The 26,116-nt window shown below is 39.4% G+C and overlaps 1 protein-coding gene across 1 annotated transcript in view; it reads left to right on the plus strand.

The window, feature by feature from the left end:
- Positions 1 to 26,116, plus strand: part of ANKS1B (ankyrin repeat and sterile alpha motif domain containing 1B) — a 573,173-nt gene that overhangs the window by 518,938 nt on the left and 28,119 nt on the right. Inside the window, exons 12-16 of the mRNA XM_061582729.1 lie at positions 1,367 to 1,546; positions 15,938 to 16,066; positions 19,093 to 19,164; positions 21,152 to 21,166; positions 25,367 to 25,450. Of these exons, the coding sequence (XP_061438713.1) occupies positions 1,367 to 1,546; positions 15,938 to 16,066; positions 19,093 to 19,164; positions 21,152 to 21,166; positions 25,367 to 25,450 (480 nt within the window). The remainder of the gene's footprint in view (positions 1 to 1,366; positions 1,547 to 15,937; positions 16,067 to 19,092; positions 19,165 to 21,151; positions 21,167 to 25,366; positions 25,451 to 26,116) is intronic.

Below are 26,116 nucleotides of genomic sequence, written 5' to 3' on the forward strand. Positions count from 1 at the left end.
TTGGTTTGTCAATTGTGTGACTTAACCCACAAATCTATGTTCCAAGGGTGGGGCAAAATAGTTAGGTTCGCTATAAAACATGACGCTAACCAGAATCCCCCCCCTCCATCCCTAAATAGCCCTTTACTATTTTCTCTCCATATTTTGTCCCTGGGAAATTAATCACTTCCCATAGTTTTTAGTACCACCTTTATGCTGATGACACCTAGTGCTACCTTTCTACCCCAGATCTTTCAACTTCCATCCTCTCACACATCTCCAACTGCTTCTCTTATTTCTGCTTGGATGTGTCAATATAATTTCAAGTCCAAAATGTCCAAGACTGAACTTCTAATTTTTCCTCCAAAGCCCTCATCTCCTCAGTCACACTCCTTTTCCACTGACATCACCATTCATCAGGCATGAATCCTTGGTTTTCTCTTCAACTCCTCTCTGCCACCCATATTCAGTCCATTGCCAAGTGATATTGCTTCTGCTTTACAATGCTCCAAGAATATAGCAGTTCCACTGGCCCTTCAGCAAAAACTCTTGTTCATGCCTTTGTCATATCTTGCCTTGATTATTGCAGTATTCTTCCCTCTGGTCTTCTGTCACCTCATTTTTGTCACCTCACTTCTATGCAGCACTGTGCGGACAGAATTATTCACTTTTCTCATCTCTCTGACTTCCATCCTTAAAGGATAGCTTCATTCCCACCCATTCCCTGATCCTGTACAAACTTTTTGTCCGCATCTTCCAAATCCTTCATTCCTTTTCCTACCTTTATTTCCTGCCACACCCTTTCCTGTGCTTTTCACAGCTGACCAAAGGTCTCCTGCACTCTGAAATGACTCCACTCATTTTCTTTTCCTGCCCCTCATGCCTGGAACTGCCTCCTCAATACCTCCATGTGACCACCTTCATTATTATCTATAAGTCCTTCCTCATAACCCAACTTTGCCAGGATGCCCCTCACTTGTGACTATTCGCTAGTGACTACTCGCTGGTGTCATTCTAACGGGAAGCCAAAGTAGGTATAATTGAAAGAACATATTCTTCCCTTGGCTTCCATTGTCTCCATTCCCTTTCCTCTGTTCTTTACCTGTGTCTATTTAGATCATAAACCCTTTGATGTAGAAACCTGTCATACCTTTTCTCTGTAAGGTGCCATATGCATAGATGGCAAATCTCTCTCCCCCTCTCCCAAATGAATGAGATTGCTGTGTCCAGATTTGACAGTACGTAACAACCATGTTCAGCACTTGAGACACTGCATGTCTAGCAGGATTCAAAAGTGTCCCTCTTGTAACTGAAGTTCCTACACTTTTAGCTTGCGTGTAGAAAACTGTGCTTATTTCATGCTGTTATCTTTTTCTAATTTGCGCAGGAACCCAGCGGTAACCACACTCCTCCTCAGTTGTCTCCTTCACTCAGCCAAAGCACTTACACTACTGGTGGCTCACTGGACGTACCACACATTATCATGCAGGGGGATGCAAGGAGAAGAAGAAATGACAGCTATTTTGATGATATTCCCCGGTCAAAACTGGAGAGGCAGATGGCACAGGTAAAGTTGTCCTTTTACAATTTATTATAGTTAGAGTTGTACATACACTTTTTTAAAAAATGGAAAAGATATGCTTCTTAAAAATAAAAGTATATATTTGCAAATATTAGTATGTTTCTGAAATGTATGTTGATCTAAACTAAATTTGTTTACATTTATTTTGTCACTCTTCTGTGCTGCTCTATAAACATGCTTTTAAAAAATCTGCTCTGTAGAAGCTTCCTTTTCTGCAAACAAGTTTTAAGTTATTTGTATGCTAGCAGGCCTGGGAGATGTGAATAATGTGATGATGTGAAATGAAAATATTCTGTTGTTTGAGGACAGTAAGATTATTGATATTTTACTTCTTCTAAGACTGAATGATATTACCAAGTAATCTTGTTGCTAAGGGTTTGGTTGTACAAACTGCTGACACATTACTACCTTTTGTAATGAAAGAAAGCTACATTCAAATTTAGAGTTGCCAGGCTCAGGGCCTGAGACCGATCCTGTATCTTTAGGAGAAGAGAAAGTCAGCCAAGTGCAGGTGTTCTTGCAACACTGTAATGAGAAAAACCACAACGTGGAATTCTCCCTTCCCGCTGCACAACTTTTAAAGATACAGAAGACCTCTTGGTTGCCAGGTCTTCACAGTGGAAGATGTAGGGCAGATCCCTGAACCTGAACTAACATTTGCAGTAAGGGATTCTGAGGAACTGAGACAAATAGTGGCAATGAGAGAGGAAGTTCTAGGCTTAATACACAGTATAAAAACTGACAAATCACCGGGCCCGGATGGCATCCATCCGAGAGTTCTCAAAGAACTCAAATGTGAAATTGCTGATCTGCTAACTAAAATATGTAACTTGTACCTCAGGTCCTCCTCTGTGCCTGAGGACTGGAAAGTGGCAAATGTAACGCCAATCTTCAAAAAGGGATCCAGGGGAGATGCCAGAAATTACAGGCCAGTTAGCTTAACTTCTGCCCCTGGAAAACTGGTAGAAAGTATTGTTAAAGCTAGATTAACTAAGCACATAGAAGAACAAGCCTTGCTGAAGCAGAGCCAGCATGGCTTCTGCAAGGGAAAGTCCTGTCTCAGTAACCTATTAGAATTCTTTGAGAGTGTCAACAAGCATATAGATAGAGGTGATCCAGTGGACATAGTGTACTTAGACTTTCAAAAAGCGTTTGACAAGGTACCTCACCAAAGACTTCTGAGGAAGCTTAGCAGTCATGGAATAAGAGGAGAGGTCCTCTTGTGGATAAGAAATTGGTTAAGAAGCAGAAAGCAGAGAGTAGGAATAAATGGACAGTTCTCCCAATGGAGGGCTGTAGAAAGTGGAGTCCCTCAAGGATCAGTATTGGGACCTGTACTTTCTAACTTGTTCATTAATGACCTAGAATTAGGAGTGAGCAGTGAAGTGGCCACGTTTGCTGACGATACTAAATTGTTCAGGGTTGTTAAAACAAAAAGGGATTGTGAAGAGCTCCAAAAAGACCTCTCCAAACTGAGTGAATGGGTGGAAAAATGGCAAATACAATTCAATATAAAGAAGTGTAAAAGTATGCATATTGGAGCAAAAAATCTTAACTTCACATATTCGCTCATGGGGTCTGAACTGGCGGTGACCGACCAGGAGAGAGACCTCAGGGTTGTAGTGGACAGCACGATGAAAATGTCAACCCAGTGTGCGGCAGCTGTGAAAAAGGCAAATTCCATGCTAGGGATAATTAGGAAAGGTATTGAAAATAAAACAGCCGATATCATAACGCTGTTGTATAAATCTATGGTGCGGCCGCATTTGGAATACTGTGTACAGTTCTGGTCGCCTCATCTCAAAAAGGATATTATAGAGCTGGAAAAGGTTCAGAAGAGGGCAACCAGAATGATCAAGGGGATGGAGCGACTCCCTTACGAGGAAAGGTTGCAGCATTTGGGGCTTTTTAGTTTAGAGAAAAGGCGGGTCAGAGGAGACATGATAGAAGTGTATAAAATTATGCATGGCATTGAGAAAGTGGATAGAGAAAAGTTTTTCTCCCTCTCTCATAATACTAGAACTCGTGGACACTCAAACAAGCTGAATGTTGGAAGATTCAGGACAGACAAAAGGAAGTACTTCTTTCCTCAGTGCATAGTTAAACTATGGAATTTGCTCCCACAAGATGCAGTAATGGCCACCAGCTTGGATGGCTTTAAAAGAAGATTAGACAAATTCATGGAGGACAGGGCTATCAATGGCTACTAGCCATGATGGCTGTGCTCTGCCACCCTAGTCAGAGGCAGTATGCTTCTGAAGACCAGTTGCCGGAAGCCTCAGGAAGGGAGAGTGTTCTTGCACTCAGGTCCTGCTTGCGGGCTTCCCCCAGGCACCTGGTTGGCCACTGTGAGAACAGGATGCTGGACTAGATGGGCCACTGGCCTGATCCAGCAGGCTGTTCTTATGTTCTTAAAGTAAATTGAAGAATCATGAATGGATGCCACAATACATTCCATGCGTACACAGGACAGCCTAGTATTGTCCTCTTTGAGCATACTCTTGTACCAAGAATGTGGCAATATCACTGCATCCTTGGTGAGCAAGAGACCTTCAAATGTGGGAGGTGGGATAGTAGAACTGAGAACAACCTGGAATGCTGTAGGTCTATTTCTCATATATTTTAGAAGAAAACTGGAACCTGCTGAAAAGCATCAAGTCCTATGCCCATTCTGGAAATACTCCCCTGCAATTGAAAGCTATTCATTGCCTTCATTTTTTATAGATCTCTAACCCATTCTTAGAATGTGTTTTAATGTAAGGTCCCTTGGTTGAGACCTACTTGGAATCTAGCTTTGTGAATAATTTAGGTCAGGCATCCAGGATTTAACTGGTCCACATAAATTTAGCAAGCTTCAAAAGTCAGCATCTACCATAAAGCTGCCTTTTTACCTCAGCATCTACCATAAAGCTAGGATAAAAGCTGCTTTGTAGTTGAGTAGCTGCCAATGTACTTATGAGACCTAGATTTAGAATCACCGTTCAATAATTTTATTCTCTGGTCATTAAGGAATTTTGGAAAGGGAGTCCTGTTGCTAGTTGATCATCGCTGAAAATCACTCTCATCCATGATTGTCCATTTCTTATTCATCTCCCCATCAAGGGATAATTCCATGTTAACTACATGCTAAGCCATTTTGTTTTTCAGCTGATAGTAGATATTTCTTTCTTTCATACCTTTAGATAGAAATACCTGGATAAAATTGCCTGGCATGCATTCACTGCAGAACAATTGGCTGTGATCCTTGCACACATCACTCAAAGAGTTTGCTGGAATGGTTCTTTTCTTTTTTGAAATTAGGATGTTTTATATTTAGATATTTTGTGATGAGGTGGTTGAAAGATTTTCACTGTGTTTATTTAATGAACACCATAGTGCTGCTGCACACATTACACGAAACCAATGGTGGCTAACCTGTGGCTCTTGTTGGACTACAACTCCCATCATTCCTGATCCCTGGCCATGCTGGCTGGGACTGATGGGAGTTGGAATCCAACAATATCTGCATGGCCACAGGTTTCCCACCCTTACTTTAACCCCCTCCTAAAGGAAAACAGCCTGTGCTCAGTTCATTCCCCAGATATGAAATGATCCACTGTCTGCCTTAAGTAAAACATATGCTTGACCAAAACAATATGCCACACTTCATTCTAAAGGTCAGTATAGTTGAGCTTCTGTCAGTGAAAGTGCTGTGGGTGATGTGCACTGTTCTTTGATGGTGCACAGAATGACTTAAGGCCAAGTCATAAACCATGCTATACTACTTCATGGTATGCATCAGAAACCAAACTCTGAATTGCACCCAAAACAGATGGAAGGCCAGTTGAGTTCACAAAGCATGTTAGTGACATGAAAGTTTCACTCCACTGAGCGGACATTCTGCCCTGATAGAGGCATCCAAGTGTCTGGCGTAGCCATGAGTACAGATTGAATATTGCAGTATTTCAACCTGCAGGGGAAAAATGTTTAATGCCCATATCGTGCTCTTTTAGAAAGCTAGAAAGGAAAAGTGCGGTTCCCTCTTGAAAAATCCAAGGGCACTTGATAAGTTTTCTTTGCTCCATTGAACATTACTGGGAACATCAAGTGTATATACTAGCTTTTACCTCTTAATTTTAAAATACAAATGTTGATATTTTATACAGCTGAATCCAGTTTTCTCCTAAACTACTGTCAGAAAGAATTGGGGAATCCTCCCTGGTGAAGAGGATAGCTTTGATAAAGTCTGAAAGAAGAGCAGAGTAACAAAATGCTACGTACTATAAACGAACTTCTCTGAAGGTCACAAAGCTTGAATGACAGAATAGGCAATGCCAAATTTATTGTCACTGAGTAGTTTCATAGAAGTACACTGTGTCACTGAGTGTCTCATCCCCCTCACCTTCTCATCCCTAATACCCTATTTTTGTTGGTTTCAAGTCCCTTTCTCTCATTTCTTCCCATCTGAAGACATAATACTTCTCCAAGGTATGTAATCCTTCCTAGAAATTATCTCATTTTTGTTTTGAAAATCTCTGTCTCATGCATATCATGTTGTGTATTAAACACACAGGGGCACAACTGAGATTGTAATTCTGTAAAACACTCAGACTGCTTCCTTCAAAGCACTTCCACTGAACTTGATCCATACAACATATAAGTCTCAGCCCTTGAGCATTTTTTTAAAAGTCCAATTGGTTGATGGGTCTCCATTTACATCTGTATTTAAGGTATGATCTTTGTCTCTCTACTTAGAGACTTTAGTGATTGTTTATATTGCTTTTAATGATGTTTTATGTTTTATCATTGTACACTGCCCTGATATTTTATATGGCAGTATAGAAATACGTAAATAAATAAATAATATTAATTCACTTCTCCTGTCTCTGAAGCCTCCTGTAGACGTGCCTATGGAACCAAACTCTAATAACACTTTCTTGCCTGTTGACATTATTTATTTATTCATTCATTAGAAAAAGCTGAAGTGTCCAGTCCTACCCTGTAACCTGGAAAATTTGAGCTGATTTCCTACTTTATACAATCTGAACACTTGTTTTCAATCTCTCAACACGAAATTGTTCATACTCTTTACACATGTTTTTTCCTAAGGGAGTGCACTTGACAAAAAAACTCGACATGTCAGCCACCTGCTCTAGATTCAGTTTGAAGATAAAAGGATATTAGGTTTGAAAAGGGGTTATCGTGACATTATCAGCAAGGAGGAATGTTCAGTCAGCAGAGGTTTACATTGCACAATTCATGTTTGGTACATTAGAACTCAAATTGCAAGGATAAATCCTGCTTTGAGAGATGAGCACCAAGACTGGAGTTTTTAAAAAAAGGTTAGACAAAGCTGAAAAAGGCCCGGGCTGAATGACAGGACACCTGAAGCAATTGCCTCTAAACAAAAAAAAAAGAAAGAAAAAAAGCACAACTTCTGTTCAGCTAGATGGAAATTAATTTGAAAGCGGATTGCAGTAGTTTTAGGGCTATCTGCATGTACCAGCTCATTTCAACCTTAGGGCAGACATGTTCAAATAGAGAAGAATTCCATCTTGGTGAATGAAGTGTGAGGAAGGAACTAGGTTTAGACAATTGCAGCAATCTTTCTGTTCTTTTTTTTCATCACATGTGATGACTCCAGTGTCTTGGAATGACTGGAGTAGCCACAGACCTTTTATATCATGAATGTGAACATTTGGACCTATGAAAGAGCTAAACCTGTATCCCTATAGGATGCTCTTTGTAGCATCTCACAGGAGTAATTAATCAGATGTAATATTGAGGCAAATGCTTTCCATGTTAAATTGGTGAGAAGGAACTACGTGTTTGCCACTGTATAGACACAGATGTCATACACTTCACTGAAATCCACCAGAATTATGAGGTGATCTTTTTAGTGTCTATGTAAGATATGAATAGGCAGAACCCTACTGTTTTGGAGAGAAACAGAAGAACATTTCAGATCCACCCTAAGTCATTGACTCATGTTCAGCAAATATACTGTATTCCAGTCAGACCTAGTAAGAATAAAGGCAGCTGGGCCCAAACTCATGGCAGCTGGGGAGCTATATATAAGGGAGAAAGGCACTTGTTCACCTATATTCATATTTTGCACTGCTCAGTTTGCATACTTCAGTTTGCATTCCATGGGTTAGATACAGACTAGATAAGTTGCACTGAGGTCCCACTCAAATCAGTGTGAAAAGTTAGTTATTACTTCAGTCCCATTGATTTCAATGGGAACTAAGTGCGGTTAACTTGGTCTGGATCCAACCCTATATTTGCAGAATTGGAATTTCTTTGGTAAGTGGCAGGAAGAAAGGATAAGCAGCTAAGATAGAAAACCTGTATAAAGGGATGTGTCTAAAGTTACTTACAAAGACCAATGTGCAGCTCAGTCTCCTAAACAATTCAGACTATTAGGCTGCAATCATATGCATCCTGTTTTAGGAGTAAACTTATTGAACTGAGTGGAACTTACTTTTTTCCATTAAAAGTTAAGAATATTGAAGTCTGGATCTAAGTTAGTGGCATGTAAAATGTTGAATATAGCACCTAGCCCTGGATGTTGAAGTTAAAAGGTGGTTGAGCTTTTACTGCAAACATAATGTATAAACTGTGGTTTGGAAGTATGCAACTATAGCTTTCTTGTGTTCCAGCTTGGATTCAAGCTCACTTGCAGGTTTTGTCTATGTTAGTAAGAATGGCAGTGCCCCCTTTTATATTGATATATCACATTTATTATTTGTTTGTTTGAATTGCTGAGCTGACAGTCTTTGTAATGTTAGTATTGGAAAAGCGCATCACAAAAAGTTGCGATATTACATATATTTTAGACTGCCATCTCTTACTCAGAGCTTTTTAGAAAATATTAGATATATAGGAAGGTAGTGACCATGCTCCTTTCCTTATGGAGTCACTTGGATTTTGTAATAATAATGATTCTCAAATTCTTTGCCACTTACCTCACTTTCAGTGTGTGACCTTAGCCACTTTGCATAAATTTGTGAATGTATTAACATGGCTTTTTCTTACTATCAAAATAACAGCTGTGAGGCACCTAACCTGGATCAAAATATTTTACAGTATTTTAGCATTATTTTGTATTTTGACGTTGTTTGGTTCTTGTATTGTTTGTCTGTTTTTGGTTTTTGATTCATTGTACTTATTGTATTTATATATTGTACTTGTTTTTATTTTATGTACACCGCCCAGAGAGCCTTCGGGCTTAGGGCGGTATATAAATTAAATTAAATAAATAAAATAAAATAAAATAAAATAAGACTTGGGCACAAGGGAAGGTTAAGCCTTTCTCCCAAGATGTAGCCTCAAAGAAAGTAGCACACATAACTATTTATTTGTGAGGCAAAACCTCTATTGGCTCCAGTGGAGGCTTTCTCCTAGGCCAATACCAGTGTGGGCGGAGTGAATTTTCATTGGGATGACAATATGGTGGGAAAGGGCTAAACACTACTCCCTGCATGACAAAGTTCCAATCCGGCTTTCCTGCCATGTTATTTTGTTAGTAAAAACAAGTCAAATTTAAATGCATTCATGCATTTAACATCAGATCTGTTTTGGTCCTGAATTTTACTTTCATATGTGAGTCTGGAAATGCAAAAGAGAAAGCATAGTTCATCTTCTTGCATTGCTATCAGGGCCCCAGTACATGTTCAGTAAAACTTCCCCAAGTTGCAGCAAGGACAAGCAACCTTTATGTTAAAACTATTTTCACTCATACAGATCACATTTTCAGCTATGCCATGTCTCGCTTCCTGTCCACTGAAACATTAACAGACATGGAGCTAGTTAATGAGTAAAATAAGCCTTAAGCATTGATGTAGCCAGAAGAAATTATCTTTAGAACTCTGCTTGGTCTTTAGGGATAGTTCAAATATCTTTAAAAATGATTTTTTAAAAAGAGATTTGATACTAGTGACTATTGTAGGTAATTTTTTGAAAGGCAATTGAATCTTTTGGCAGGAGGATACTCTGAGGCATGCAAGGTACATCTTCGTGAGGGCTCCACTCTGTGGTGTGTGTGTTGCATAAGCACATCTGTACTGATAGAAGAAGAGAAAGTGGGCCATTAGGTAGGGAATAGTTTTGACAGAAAAGCACAGTTCTGCCATTTTATGTGTGTACCTTAGTACCTTGGTTAAAATGATTTCCATTTTGTCTTGCCCGTAAAAGACAACTAAGCAGGAACTTAGGCACACCAGGCAAAGTAAGCTGCTGTGTATACTGTCTGTCCTCCATTAGCATGGACAAGTGTGGTTCTCGCCCTCTATCACCCTCTATGGGACCTCTTGCTAAGACTCTGTCTGCACCTGATTCCAATCTAATAAGAGCTCACAAGCATATTTACTCAGTTCTTCAGCAACTATCCCTCTTCTTGGCCCCTTCTCCAATATAACTGGAGCTATATTGCATAGCCTTGCCACCAACTCACCCCACAACCCTTCTTTACTCCTCCAATCTCCTTTCTGAAACCAGTTAATTGCTGTTTTTAGTGCTCTCATACAAATCTTTATTTTCTGGAAAACATCTTCAAAAGCACCTTAAAAGGACATTCGTCTATCTAAACCAAAAGATCTGAATATTCAGATCCTGGGCTTCTTTGTACTCTGTACTCTGGTCTGTGTGCTGGTAGGGCCAGGCTCCAGTAGACTAAAAGGTTGTCCTCTGAATAGGGCCGGGGTTGCATTGGCAATAATTTGCTGGTAGCACGCCGTTCCAGCTAAATTTTCCAAACTATTTGTGGTGCAGAACATCTTATTCCCCCACCACAAAGAAATAAAGTGCATACATATTTAGAAACATGTACTGAGAAGAAAAGGCTGCATTGGATTGGATATTTGGATCCTTTTGAAAAAATAAGGCTGTATTACGGACTGTAACTGGAAGTTTGATACAGCTTCATGGTAAAATCACACACTTGAAGTAGCCAGAGATTCTAATATCACTCACTTGCTCATGTACCATATGTGTAAGTATTAAGACATACGGTTCCCCCTTCCCTCCAACTCCTTGAGGGTTATTGCTATATCAGTTATAGCTATTTTTATCATCAAGCCTTTTGCCATCTTGACACTTTTGCATATCTGGGAGGTCTGTAGCATTTTATTTTTGTCCAGATTGCAGCTCAGGCAAATCTTGACGTTGTTGCTGATTCTTTGTGCAAAACGTACTGAGGACCCAGCCACTACATGTCTTTACATTCTTCAAAAGGGTTAATACATATTTAATTTCAAATTCAATAGAATATTAGTTTCAAACTACGAATATTCAATTATTATTGACCTGGTTTGGTTTATGCAGGCAACTGGTTGTGACAGTGTGCTGCCATGCCCATCATGATCACTTCTTTGTTGTGGTGTAGGTTCTTAGAACTGAATTGTAGGAGCACTTTCTGGTCAGATTAAAGAAAGGCAGTCTTTACTGCCTGTCCTTAGTATTTTAGCAGTGTGATATAGCTTGTCAGCCAGTGTGAGGCATCCAGATTTCACAGAGCAAAACATGAGAGCAATAGTGATTTTCTTGCAGGAAGCTGCGTCTGTTTGAATGCAGGCTTTATTTAGACATTGATATTAAATTCCTCCTGCTTGTCTCAACTGCTGGCTATGCTCTGCATACTGTGGTTAAGCTATTGATGTATTAATTGCTAGCTACTCCAGAGACTGTAGTTGATTTTCTCATCTGTTTAAAGCCTTTCATTGTTGCCTTCTCAGGAGACTGGGTAGCTACTCTATTTGGTGCTTATTTTAGACGCTTGGCTACTATGAGCTATTATCTTGGATTTGCTTGTGGTGTCCAAATAAGGAAATATATATGAAGTATTGCCGTCAGATGATATGAACCTGGTTTTCTGCTCCTTTTGCTGTGGTTTGTTGTAATGTGCATCTTGCTTTTTGACTACCTTATTTGTATGTTTGCATTTCTAAACATACATATATTTTTTAGCATCCTGCGGTCCATATGACTGTTGGAACAGGGTGATGGGTTGTTACTCCATTTTTCTTCAATGAATTTATGCTTTACTAATTGCTGCCACCAGAATTGGCATTTTAAAGGTATTGGTCCAATCTACTGGCTCTACATCTATTTCTGTGCCTGCCTCATCAAAATGTCTGGAGATTGTGCATCATCCAGCCGTGGTTGACTGCAGCTAGTATCTTTGAAATAACTAAGGCCTTTCAAATATCTATCAAATGTTATGAATAAGTACCATTGACATTATTGCTTATTGCTCACCAGCAGCACTTGTTTGATTATGCTCCGTATTTGTTTGTTTTAGCTTCCCCCCCTGTAAATCTCCATTGAAAACCTTTTCAGCTGCAGAAAGTAAATCAAAGGCTAAGATATGATTGAAGGGTACACACATTTCCTTTTCTGCTGCTTAGTTCTGTGTTATAATCATAGAGTTTCTTGAGTTATGTTTTCCTTTCTATAAGCCCAAAAGATGTTTCATGAGCAAATACGTTAGAGGGCTTTAACAGCTGCTGCCAATTTAAAACTGTCTCTCCTTTTAAACCAAATGTTGCAATCGTGTCCCTGCCCCCACTCTGCGATACTTATTCTTCCAAGGCTTGGGGGTGTTAGTGATGCTTTACTGTTTATAAGATGAGATATAGTTTTCTGTTTATATTAGCAGTCTTCTGTCTGTGAGATATGGACCAACCAGAATGCAGGATATCCTTACTCAGCAGTGCATCAGGTTCATAATGTAAGACACTTCAATAAATGGCTACGTTGTCATTGTATTGCTGTTCAATGTGTTGCCTTGGTGTTGTTAACACTTTATACAGGTGTCATGCTTTTCAGACTTCAAAAACCAATGTGTAACATCCAGTAATTTCCAGGACTGTATGTCTGTGTTTATACATTTTGTTTTCATAGTGTGCAATAAACCAGTTGGTTTTTGTGTAGCTGAATGCAATTTTTAAAGCTCAAAAGTCTGTTTTTTGTGTTTTTTTTTAAAAAGGAACCTCATCTTTAGTTTGACTTCTGATCCAGGTGTGTTGTCTTTGTTCATCTTCAAAGACAAGAATAAGTGTAAATTGCATAAATTCTGCAATTTCACTCTGTTTTGTGCCTTCTGTTTTCTGCAGCCAGGAATGATCCTGTCTCTAGTTTCTTACGACTGCGTCTCTCAATTTTAAAATGCACTAATTAGTCACTTCAGTGTATTCTTCATGGGCGGTATCTTGTAGTATGCCTAAATGACCTGTGCTTATGTTAGACACAGGAAGTCTCTGGAACAATACACTTATCTCTTGAACTGGATCATGAATATTGGCCTGAAGAGTGTCTTAATGTGCTACTTGCAGTACATCCTATTACTTCCTGGTGCATATGCAAAGTAGACACTTGCTCCATTGTCCCTGAATTATGATGCACATACGTTCCTCAATGGAAGTATTATTATTATTGTGTCATGAGAAAAAAACCAACTTATGATGCAGCCTTTAGTCACAGCTCATCTATGCTGCAGAAGGGGAAAAATTACAGAGAAACAGAGAAACAGAAATGCCATAAGAACCCAAGCACTTCTTTCTACACACATGGCACCTTCCACCCACTTATTTACTGTCAGTTCTATTAATAATTACAGTATAGTATTTGTTATGTAATATTTAATAGCATGTACATCTAAGAGCATTCAGGTATTTTGTTAGGCAGTTGCAAGGGTGAGTAATGTCACCTGAACTGACTCCTACATCTGCTTTCTCCCACCTGCTAGGGTGAGATGGAAGAGTTATAGGTCCATTGAGGAACCCAGCTGAAATATTTAAATATATTTATGAAAATAGATTAATTTGAATTATAAAAATTTTCATAGGACAATTTTAAAAAACAAGAACAGCCTAAAACATAAATGACCATTTTTGAAACAAATATCAGCTAAATATATAGATACACCAACGAGCATCTATGCAATAAGTGGTTCTTTTTAAAATAAATGATACAATATTAAAATCCATTTTCAACAATTGCATTTTACAACAAAAACATATTTATAGTGAGAATGATCCATCCCAAGTTAAGCACTTTTTAAGCAGAGTGGTAAGTGGCGGTAACGCAGTCGAAGCTCTGCTCACGGCTGGAGTTCGATTCCAACGGAAGGAGGACGTCGAATCTCCAGTAAAAGGGGTCGAGGTCCACTCAGCCTTCCATCCATCCGTGGTTGGTAAAATGAGTACCCGGCATATGCTGGGGGGTAAATAAAGGCTGGGGATGGAACTGGCAATCCCACCCCCTATATATGGTCTGCCTTGTAAACGTCGCAAGACGTCACCCTAAGAGTCAGAAATGACTCGCACTATAAGTGTGGGGACACCTTTACCTTTTTAAAGTGTGTACTTAAATGACCCCAATTAAACAATTGGTACATAAAAGTTCTTATCTTAAGATGGATTGTGGCATAGATTTGGAAGACAATACTTACTTGGTTTCAAGAGACATATATTTGATATGTCTATTTGTCTCATTTTATACATTTTAATTTTGTTTAGATTTAGTACTGTAGCTCCAGCCACCAAAACTGTAAATTTACCAGTTTAGTTTAAAAGGATTATAGCCTTCATACAAATGCATAGGCCTTGATCCAGAGATCTCAACATTTTTTCATTTCACTATAAGTATCACATTCAAGCATTTAGACTGAGAACAGCCAATGTGGATATATTTGTAAAATCTGAAAAGTATAAAACATATAAACCTGCAAAATCATAGGATTTAATATTCCCTTGTAACTCCACTATACGTGCCACAAACACATCAGCTGCATAAAATATGAATAGGCTCTAAACTAGATAATTTAACAGAACTGAGTCCCCATGTCTAACAACTATGAATGATTAATGTGGATATTAACTGAAAAATTATAATACATGTGAAGTGGATTATATAAATGCTTAAGTATTAACAGTTGTTAATGACTGCACAACAGATGTTTCATAAGTTCAGCATTTCCCAGCATCAGAAAAAGCTGTTCCTGCCAAAAGAGTCACACGTCTGCCAAGCCAGACATCTTCCCTCCCTCCCCCCCAAAAAAATCCAGAAAAGCATTTGAGTGTTAATAGTTAGTTGGAAGAGGCCATTTCAGATACTTCTGAAGCACTTTTAAAGGAAAGTACCACATGAACTATATTACCGTTAGTTTTTGAACAAGGCAGTAATGTTGGCACAAAGTTGTTTCTGCTTGTTTCATTTTCTGCTGTCCTGCTTCAGTTTTCATGTCGGAAGGTTACTATTAATTTAGGTGTCCTCCAGTTTACCTTGTGCCTGTCATTGTAGATCCGTACAAACCAGCCTCTGTCTTGTCATGATTGTGTAGCCCATGGAAATGGATGTATAATGCTTGTTGTTTTGCTCTGTCCTGGGCTTAATAAAATGGCATTTTCTTTCACTGGAATTTTCTCATTTGCTTTCAATGGAAATTAAGCTTTTCACTTTCTTCAATTTATAAAATCTTGGATTGGATCCAGAGAAAAGCCTGTGGAAGGCAGCTGGCAGAAGCTTATTTTCCTGCCCCTCTCCACCCTTGGCAGCCTCTCTTGAGTGTCAGAGGATCCTGCCAAATGGGATGAGTTGTGGCATAAAGGACTTGGGTGGATCCCCAAGAACCATCTGTGAGCAGAGCTCCCACTCACAGAAGGCATCTTGCCCAGTGTTTTTGCAGATTGATCACATTCAGCAGGGTCCCCGATCCTCAGGAGAGGCTTTGGGAGGGGCTGCCAGGGGGAGGAGAGGAGAAAAGCCATTGTCTGCTCACTTCCTTCTGCAGGCTTTTCTCTGGATCCAACTTCTTATTTCTCAATTTTTTAAAAAAAATGTTAGTAAGCCTTTAATAAATATTTGCTAATTTGATTCCGACATTGTTGAAAAACAGTGAGTAGAAAAAGGAAATTAAACTGGGTGAAAACACTCACATTAGGAGATAAGCAAACAAATTTCATGTAATATATATAAGTTTTAGAAATTATCTTCCAAATGCAACTGCTTTGTTAAATCAGTCTTACAGATTCTTGAAATCATGGGACTTTTAAATCCTTACACATACGGTCAGGCTGTTCGTTTACGTGAACTTCACCTTTTCAAACTTCTTATTTGAAATGTCTGGTTACTTTTTAAATTCTGTTTCTTCTGCACAATGATGTGTAAGTAGCCATAACATTTCAATGATGCTTATTTTGGACAATTTGCTCCTTGCTAGAAAATTCAGATCAGAGGCTATACTGAAGTAAGAAGCTCTGTCTATATAGCATTCATAAGTTATTTTTATTCTTCAGAATGGCATATGCTGTAAATATTAATATGTAGCCAATCTGCCGTGGTTGCAACCAGAGTGAGAAATGCTAACATTGCTTTTTGAAAACTTCTGGTTTTCAGACTGGAGACTGGGGTGAACCATCTATTACCTTACGACCACCTAATGAAGCAACAGCATCAACACCAGTTCAGTACTGGCAGCATCACCCAGAGAAACTCATCTTCCAGTCATGTGATTACAAAGCATTTGTAAGTTTACCAGACTTAGTTTCCTTTGTTAATGGCTGAAAATTGTCCAGTTTAAGGGATGACCCTTAACATTGTTTTCTCTACCTAATACAACTGTAGCAACTCTAAGGTCTTTCTTACATTAACAAAATGATTCTAATAAAAAAGCTCATAATACTGTGAACAGAATACAGGTGGAAATTCTACCCTTTTCTTTAAATCTCTGAGATTTCATCCCTGCTCTTCATTAAGGTCTCATAAACAGCTAAAAGTGTGGTGTAGTACTGGGGAAAGAACAAAAGGCAAACCCAGATGTATTATTTGACAGGACCTTGTAGTCCAGCATTCTGATTACAAAGTGGCCAAGTGAAAACTCCAACAATAGGCTTCCACTCGTGCTGCGTACCCAGCATCAGGTACTCAGAACACCACCGCACCCTGTGGACATGGAGGTTAAATTTAGCTCTCATGTGGATAGACTTATCCTGCATGAATCTGACCAGTTCCTTTTTAAATCTCTCTAAGCTAGTGACTGTTACCATATCTTGCGGTACTGAATTCTATAAAATGGTGGTTGTAGGAAGTACTTTATTTTATCCATTCTGTTGCCAGTCACATTGAAAGCAAACAGTTCCATCTCTGTTTTGAAAGTGGTGCTATTAAAAATTACCAGTCCTTGATTTTCTTAAAAGCCTTGAAGAATGTCAAATCTATTTATTCACTCAATAGAGAGAAATCAGACTCTAATAAGACTTCCTTTAAAAAAGGCCTTTAAATCTTGAGCAGCATTATACCACACAAGTTCAAACAAACCAAACAAAAAGTTTCACATCTTTAATGCAACTGCACTGAGAATCTTTGTTTTTATGAGGTGTTATAATGTTGGACTTTATAATCAATTTAATAATAACCATTATAACCATTGGAAACACACAACTGTGGACTAAATAAAATACTATATTTCTATGCCAAAATGAATGTATGAAAAAAAATGGAAATGGCCTGCCTTCAAGTCGATCCTGACTTATGGCAACCCTATGAATAGGGTTTTCATGGTAAGCAGTGTTCAGAGGGGGTTTACCATTGCCTTCCTCTGAGGCTGAGAGGCAGTGACTGGCCCAAGGTCACCCAGTGAGCTTCATGGTCACAGTCCAACACCTTAACCACTACACCTTACTGGCTTATTACTGAGCAAATGGAAGGCAGAAATCCCACAGGAGAATCCACCATTTCTTTTGTCCTGCTAGCTTGCTCTGGCCAGCCTAGGGTAGAAGGTGGTGGTGGTAGCTTTCTAATTTTTGTATGTGTGCCTATCTTGCTTCCCCACCCCAATGTTTATCCCGTTGACACCAATGGAGGGAAAATATCTACACCAGCTCTAGGGCTAGCATGGTTGTTTTGTCCTTTTCATGGGAATGAGGAGACTTTTGATTCTGTGGATACAAGGCCTCCTCCAAAATACTCTTATGAGGTGTTCTTATGTCAATATGTCCCCTTCGTGCCCTTCCACTGGCACCACATCTACACCCATGGAGTGTATTAGGAGCTCTCTGTGATCATCAAAGCTGACCCAGCAGCAGAGCTCTCAACTGGTGGAGTAGCACATACATTCCTCAGCTGGTCTTTGGCCAGCATTAGAACTGCAGCTAAAATAATGTTACTTCATATTTGTACCTTGCACGGTCCTGTAACTGCATAGCAATGTGACTTTTTTTGCACACAGATGGCTGGTATATAGAGTTTAAATATAAATCCTCCTATTTTTTTATGCTTTTCCCTCCTGAAGATGACATCTGTAGCTGTTGTGGCATCCCTGCTCTTTTCTTTTAAATGGCAATACCAGGTCTTTACCTCAGCAGGCAACATCTTCCATCACATACTGAGTAATGCAACGCTGCTACCAGGACCTTTACTTCAGGTCCAATACTTGTCCTCTTTAGGATATGAGGATGTGAGAATATGTATTAATCTTATTATTTCATCTGTATTACTTTCCCTCTTTTTAGTAATTGAGCAATAGGTGTGAGATAATGAAGACAACAGCATATTAATTATTTCACATTTGAAAGGTATTACACAATAAGAAGCCACTTTATCCTCTTCCAGTACATATATTTATATATGTACTTATATATATTTACTAATTATATTCACTACTAATTATTCCCTCTTACATTCATACTGTTTGTTCCTAGGTCCCACTCAAATCCTGGACCCTTTATCTTTTTATCTAAATCTGCAACCATCACAGATCTAACTGAACCTAAATCCTACCCCTTTTTCTTCTCTGCTCAAGTACCACTCACCTCTAAACATATCACACTTCTCCCCACCACTTTCTCAGCTAATTACCATCCATATGCAAATACTCACTCCCTGTCATTCATTTTACTCACTCTTAATCACTACTTACCCTGAATAATATACGTATAAACAGGTTGCATCACAGCTGTTTCTCTGTTTTAAAAAAGACAAATGCAGTACTTGCTGGTACTGTTAGTAAACTAACTTAGCCAAAAAGCAGGAAACAACACTTTGTTTTTGAAAATCTAATATTATGAAAAGTTCACATGAAAAAGAAAAATGGTAGATTTTATTACTTACTTAATAAAGAGCATTAGCCCACCCTTTGTCTCAATAGATACAGGATGAGGTACGAAATACATAGAACACAATAATAAATCTTAAAATCCATTTAATTAACAAGAGCAGCTAAAGCCACAATCCTAAATCCTGAAACCTATTTAATAAGAGCAGCTAAAACAACAAAGCTGGCTAACCTGCCACCAATTAATGCACAAAACAGTGAACATGCCTAGGTGTAAACAGGTGGTCTTTACTTGGTGCCAAAATTATTAAAGTGTCAACACCAGTCATACTTCTAAGAAGGGGGAATTCCAGAAACAAGGAACCATTACAGAGAAGGCTCTTCATTGCATTACTACCTAAAGTATCTGCACCTAGAATGTTTTAGGCCACTGATTTAGCCATCTTTTGTTTACTCTCTTTTGTAACTCCAGAAAACCATGGTTTCTTTGTTCCTTAAGTATTTAGGTTCTATGCTGGTAAAAGAGCTGAGAGGCACAGAATCAACGCAGGACGCCTGTGCAAAAATGAGGGTGAGTGAAACGATTACTTTTTCAAAATGAATGGGTAAGACTGTTGCTTAAAACTGTATTATGTCTCTAACCCCACCTATTTTGTTCATTAAATAAAATAACATTAGGTTTCTTTATAATGTCCTTTATGCTATCCTGGATAGTTTTCCATACCACCATTCAACCTTTATATATATGCCTGAACGTTATGCACAAAATGCTGTTGTTTAGGGCCACAGTGAGTCCACAGGAGGAAGCTTTCCTACCTTTTGCTTGGTAGGGTTGGGTGGTTTTTTTTGCACCTTCTTATCCATGGAGAGACTATAATAAGATTTAGCAGTTCTCTATCCATATCCAAAATATGATGAGGGCTTAGCTATTGAGAAGAAGGTCTTCCTTAATGGAGAGCTTGAATAGCAAGCTCCTGCAGGACTGGATACTCAAACCCCTTTTTGGGAGAACTCAAGAACCCTTTGGATAAAGGGTGAGCCATATTAAATCCTTTGGAATGTGACTTGTGCAGTCCTCAATGGGAACACCTAAGGGTAAATATGAGAATTCCTCTCGCACCTCAGTTGCTATGCAGGTAGTTGTCTACCAGTAGTTTTGCCTAGCAAACTATCTTGCTGGCCACCACTGGCCAAGGGAGCACTGGTGTCTTTTTATAATGCCTGCCTATTTACATACAAACAGAATATTTTAGGAGTAGACTGCTGAAGCAGAGAGAAAAACTACTAGTCCTGTTTCATATTCCCAAGTAGAGCCACTGAACCCCCAAGGTACTTTTCCTTTAGCAAACTCAGATCTCTCTCTCTGCCCAAATTAAAACTGTGAAAATATTTCTATTTATTTATTATTTTATTTATTTATTAAATTTATATCCCACCCTTCCTCCCAGTAGGAGCCCAGAACTGCAAACAAAAACACTAAAAACATAATAAAACAGACTTTAAAATATATTTAAACATAACATCTTTAAAAACATGTTAAAATATCTTTAAAAACATCTTTTTAAAAACAGCTTAAAAAGCATTTCCAACACAGATACAGAGTGGGATAAGGTCTCAACTTAGAAGGCTTGTTGAAAGAGGAAGGGTCTTCAGAAGATGCCAAAAAGATAACAGCCTGTCTAATATTTAAGGGGAGAGAATTCCAAAGGCTAGATGCCACTACACTAAAGTTCCGTTTCCTATGTTGTGCGGAATGGACCTCCTCGTAAAATGGTATCTGTAGGAGGTCCTCACCTGCAGAGCATCATGATTGACTGGGTACATAAGGGATAAGGCGATCTTTCAGGTATCCTGGTCCCAAGCTGTATAAAACTTTGTACATCAAAACCAGAACCTTGAACTTAGCCCAGTAGCTAATCAGCAGCTAGTGCAATTCTTTCAGCAGTGGAGTGACATGTTGGCGATACCCTGCCCCAGTGAGCAGTTGTACTGCCACATTTTGCACCAGCTGTAGATTCCGGACCAACCTTAAGGGCAGCCCCACAAAGAACACATTACAGTAATCCAGCCTGGAGGTTGACCAGTGCATGGACAACAGTGGTTAGTCTATCCTGGTCCAGAAATGGCCACAGCTGTCTTACCAGCCGAAGTTGGTAAAAGGCACTCCTACCACTGAGGTCACCTGGGCCTCTAGCAACAAAGATGAATCCAGGAACACCCGCAAACTACATACCTGCTCTTTTAGAGGGAGTACAACCCCATCCAAAAAGGGCAACTGACCAATTATGTGAACTTGGGAACCACCAACCCACAGTGCCTCCATCTTGCTAGGATTCAGACTCAGTTTATTGGCCCTCATCCAGCCCCCCATCGAGTCCAGGCAGTGGTCCAGGGCTTGCACAGCCTTTCCCGATTCAGATGTTACATAGAAATAGAGCTGGGGGTCATCAGCGTACTGCTGACACCTCACCCCAAATCTCCCGATGACTGCTCCCAAGGGCTTCGTATAGATGTTAAACAGCATGGGGGACAAGATGGTACCCTGCAGCACCACACAGCACAACTGCCAGGAAGCCAAAAGACAATCATCCAATGTTATTCTCTGAAAACAACCTTGGAGATAGGATCGGAACCACTCTAAAACAGTGCCTCCTATACCCATCTCACCAAGTCAGCCCAGAAGGATATCATGGCCAATGGTGTCAAAAGCCGTTGAGAGATCAAGTAAGAATAACAGGGTTGCACTTCCCCTGTCCTTCTCCCAATAAAGGTAATCCATCAGGGCGATCAAGGCTGATTCAGTCTCATAACCCAGGCTGGAATGGGTCAAGATAATCTGTTTCATCCAAGAATACTTGCAATTGCTGTACCACAACCCCCTTGATCACCTTCCCTTAAAAGGGAGTATTTGCGACCGGGCGGTAGTTGTCACAAACCAGTCAGTCCAGGGTGGGCTTTTTCAGGATCATCGCCTCTTTCAGGGCAGCTGGAACAACTCCCTCCTGCAATGATGCATTGACCACACCCTGGATCCACTCAGTCAAACCTCCTCAGCAAGCTTTAATAAGCCAAGAAGGGCAAGGGTCGAGAGGACACATTGCTGGCCGCATTGTCGCAAGTATCTTGTCATCATCAACTGAAGCTGATCCCAAGTTGCAACAGGCGTTACAATGGACACCTCACTGGGGACTACAGTAGATGTAGTTCTCTCTTTGTCCCTCCTTCAAATTCTAATGGATGTTACATTCCAAAAGCTAGTACCATCAAGGAATATTGGTCCCCAATAAATTCCTTTGGTTAATTCTCTGATAATCCCTTAACTATGCCAAGCAAAACAGAGCAATAACCCTGTTCATACTAATAAAGACAGGCAAACTGATAATAGTATAGAATTAAAAGCAGCTGCTGCGAGTAGGGACAGGAGAGATCAATGTAGAGTCACATTTCAGGAGTGATGATGCCTAATCATAAAAATATTTTTCAATTAGACATCATAAGAATATCCTACAATTGTGTCCCTGGCAGTTCCCCAACAAATCTATTTAAAGAAGAATAAAGCCTTAACAGCTCGTCACCATAATTGTTTTAATCAGTAGTTCATGTGTACATACAAATTTATGAAATGAATAAAAATATATCCCATTGAAACTTGGGTTCTCCACTACCATGATCTCCAATCTGGGTTATGCAAAAGCTAAAGAGAACATTCTCCAACGGATTCTTGACATTGACCTGCAGGGCCAATTGATGCGGGTTACAAAATCCTGATTTAATGCAAGGCCATTTATACCTGCCCACTACTTAGCGACTCTGACCACCCCCACATTTCGAAAAGCCTTTACACTAGCCAGGTTTAACATCCTACCCTCGGCACTCCTGGAGGGTAGATACAAAAAGATACCTTATGACGAGAGGATATGTCCATGCGGTGACGGGTCAGTAGAATCGGTGCAACAAGTGTTACTACACTGTTTATTCTACCGCGACCTTAGATCCCAGTTAATCATCCCTATCTTACAAAACATCCCCGGCAGAAATGAGGCTTTTTATACAGATTTCCTACTATCCAATCAGTCCCCCCAGATATCAGCCAAGATAGCTAGCTTTTGTGCCGCCGCTATTCATTGTAGAAGAACTCTGTTGAGGGTTATGTGCTGACGTAGACCTGGTTTTTATGAGACTTTGACTGTCCCGTGCTGTTTTGTTGTAAATTTTTACTTTCTTTTAATGATGTATATATCTATGTTGGTCTATGACTGCAATAAAACTTATTCATTCATTATCCCATTGAAAATACAAATTATTTCATTTTGCTTGCTTTTTTCTATCTACAGTAAAATGTAAATAAGAGTCTGATATTTAGTGTTTGGAGATATATAGCAATTACAGAAGCAGGTTCTGAACCCAAAGGGCTGACACTTATGAAAGGTGTTCCTAAGATGTCAATTAAATATGTAAAATATAACTTAAATCTTTCTCATTATAAAGTCTGAATGTTCTTTGCTGGTGATCAAACATATCTGTGTGAAGAACAAGAGGAAAACTGATGGCACCTTAACTCAAGGCTCATGAAGCTTAATTAATACTACCTTTAATTATCCCATCTAAAGGTATATCTATACAAATAAATTGAAGATTTCTATATTTCTTATGAACTGGGAGCTAACTAATAATTTTTAATATGTTTTTTCTTATCCTACTGGTATCCATTGTGTGTTTTATGTTTTCTTGTTCATTGTTTTAGTTGGTAGCTGCTTTGAGTTATCTTTTTGAAAATAAAGAAAATCAACACAGCTGTCTCTGACAGAAATTCTTGATAAGTACTTTTTTCCCCAAAAAGTGGAGACACCTCCAAAATGCCAAAGGAAAATCTAGTGCATACAGGGGAAATGACCAGCTAGGCTATCTTAGAACTAAAAATAATAGGCTTTAAAATATAGAATAACAAGGATGTGATCCTGAGGGGATATAGGAAGCATTTTGTAAGTGCTGTTCCACTGGTGGAGAGAGAGAGGCCAAATGGAGCTTTCTGGGGGCTAAAGTGTCTGGCCAGCATAGCCAAAAAAATCCACAGTATAGCCAAAATGGGGTTTTCTGAGGGCATGTTGGTATGGTCATGGATCTGTAGGCTCCAAAGCCCCTTTATTCCTCCAACAGGCCTTCAAAAAGGGCTTGAAGCTACACTAGCCCTAGGCTGGTATAATGATTTCCCTCCTATTGGAATCAATGGAGAGAAAATGAAAAATCTCTTCCCTGCCTCATGGCTGCAGTAAGCTGCTGGGGCTATGGTTGTGGCAATTACTCTGTCATGGAATCTCCCTCATCCACACACACAATAGGATTGCTCTGCAAGTCTTTTATGATTCTTCAAGTAATGTAGTTTCTTAAACATATCTAAATAATTGCAGCAGAAGAAACAAAAAACAAGTTGAAAGCACATTATCATTCCATATTCATAGAAAACATGCTAAAGTGCTACACAGTTTACAGTCCATTGCCTAACCTGCTTCAGATATTCATGGAATATATGGCAGAGCCCATGAGCTCCTAGGTTTTCAGCCATGCACACAAGGGGATTCCCGTAGCTCTCTGTTGAGCTCTTTCTCTTGCCTCCCATTCCATCCCCTGGTCCTCAGCTGGGTGTGCATTCTGCCAGGCACATTTTCTGTATCTCTTTTAATGGCAACGAGCTCCCTACAGTATAGGTTGTTTGTTAATTGGGGCAGGATGCTTAGGACTAGTATGGCAAGTTTATCTGAAGGCAATAAATGTTGGCAAGGAAAGACATAATTTTTTTTGTACCAACACTAATGCATATTCCCATTTGATAAAATCCAGTTAGGAAACATATTTTAATCATGGGCTTTCTTCTCCAAGGTTATCCTTATCTACTACTGAACGCGTTGTTTTCCTCTGACATGCTGCTGTCAGTAATACTGCCTGGCTCTCAGTGTATCTTTCTGCTGCAGTAAGAAGTCAAGTTATTTAAAACTGCTTTATTTTGCACTTTGCAATATGGGAACATATTGTTAGGTACGGGATAATTTTGTTTGTTTGACCACAGGCCATAACAAACATAAAATCAGGTAAGTTATTACGAAGTGATAAACCTGAAGACCTATTAAAACCAAACATGTCAGAGCAAGCATCAGATGAGATAACATTTTGTAGCTTCAATTGGCCAAATAAAAATCTATTACATGAGTAGCCAAGAAACTTTGCTACTGCTTTGCCAGACCAAAGCCAAAGCAACCATGTCTGTATTACCTCTTTTAGAACATAAGAAGAGCCTGGCTAGATCTGGCCAAAGGCCCAACTAGTTTAACATCATGTTCCCACTGTGGCTGGACAGTAGCCTATGGGAAGCCTCCAAACAGTACCTGAGTGCAGTAGCACTCTCCCCACTTGTGATTCCCAGCAACTGATATTCAGAGGCATACTGGTGGAGATGGAACATAGCCATCATGGCTAGTAGATGCTGATAGCCTTAAACACCAAGAAATCCTCCTCATACACTTAGAAGCAAAATAAACTTCTTGTAGGTTTGACCAGTGTTTGTGTTCGTTGTAGGCTTGTACAGTGTGTGTGTGAGAGAGAGAGTGCACATGTGCATGTTCTATTCATTTTCAGAGATGGACTCTTCAAATATATAATGAGAAATATCCTATATTTCCCATTCCCTACAGCTGAAGATAGTAGATTATTACCTTGGGAAGAAAAGAGATTACATGGTTCAAAACACATTTTTCCTGTTTGTTTTTAAATTTCAGAAGTCTACAGAACAAATGAAGAAAGTTCCGACTATTGTTCTATCAGTTTCTTATAAAGGAGTAAAATTTATTGATGCAACAAATAAGGTAAGTATAATTTGATTACTCATTTATTTTATAACAAAAGAACATGGCTACCCTTCCTAGTATTTTCTGGCTTTCCAGGCAGGAGATTATTTGCACAGGATGCTTGTCTGTCTCCTAGCATAAGTCCCATTCTTCTCCAGTGGCATTGTTTTCCCATACATATCAAACATATCCCCATCTGGAAGCAGCAAGACATTTAAACTTCTCAGGGAGTTTTCTTAAAATTTCTTGCAATGTGGAAGCTACTGAAATGCTTCTCCTTCTCATGCTACCGCCAGCGTAATCTCATATGCCATAGATGATAAAGGAGTCCATCCTCTGCCTTCTCCAAGTTGGCATCAACTTGCTAGAAACTAGGTTAATACATGCATGAGTACCAGCCACGGTGTAAGCTTCCAGCAGCGTGGGTAGGAATGGTACTGCTAGCATCCAGGCATCATTTCTCTGAGTCTGGTACAAACTTGTGGCATAGGCCTTCTTTTCATTTCCCACCATGAAGATTTGTCTGCTTTGGAAAGCTGTATGATTTGAATTTGCAGCCAGAAATAGTATGGCAGCTATGTATATGAATTATACACATCTGACAAACACCTTTAGGTACTGTGGGAAGGATCATAGCTCAGTGGCAGAACTCACACTTTGCATGCAAAAGGTCCGAGGTGCAGT

The sequence above is a fragment of the Rhineura floridana genome, chromosome 8 (assembly GCF_030035675.1).
Source record: "Rhineura floridana isolate rRhiFlo1 chromosome 8, rRhiFlo1.hap2, whole genome shotgun sequence".
In the NCBI taxonomy this organism is placed as follows: Eukaryota; Metazoa; Chordata; class Lepidosauria; order Squamata; family Rhineuridae; genus Rhineura; species Rhineura floridana.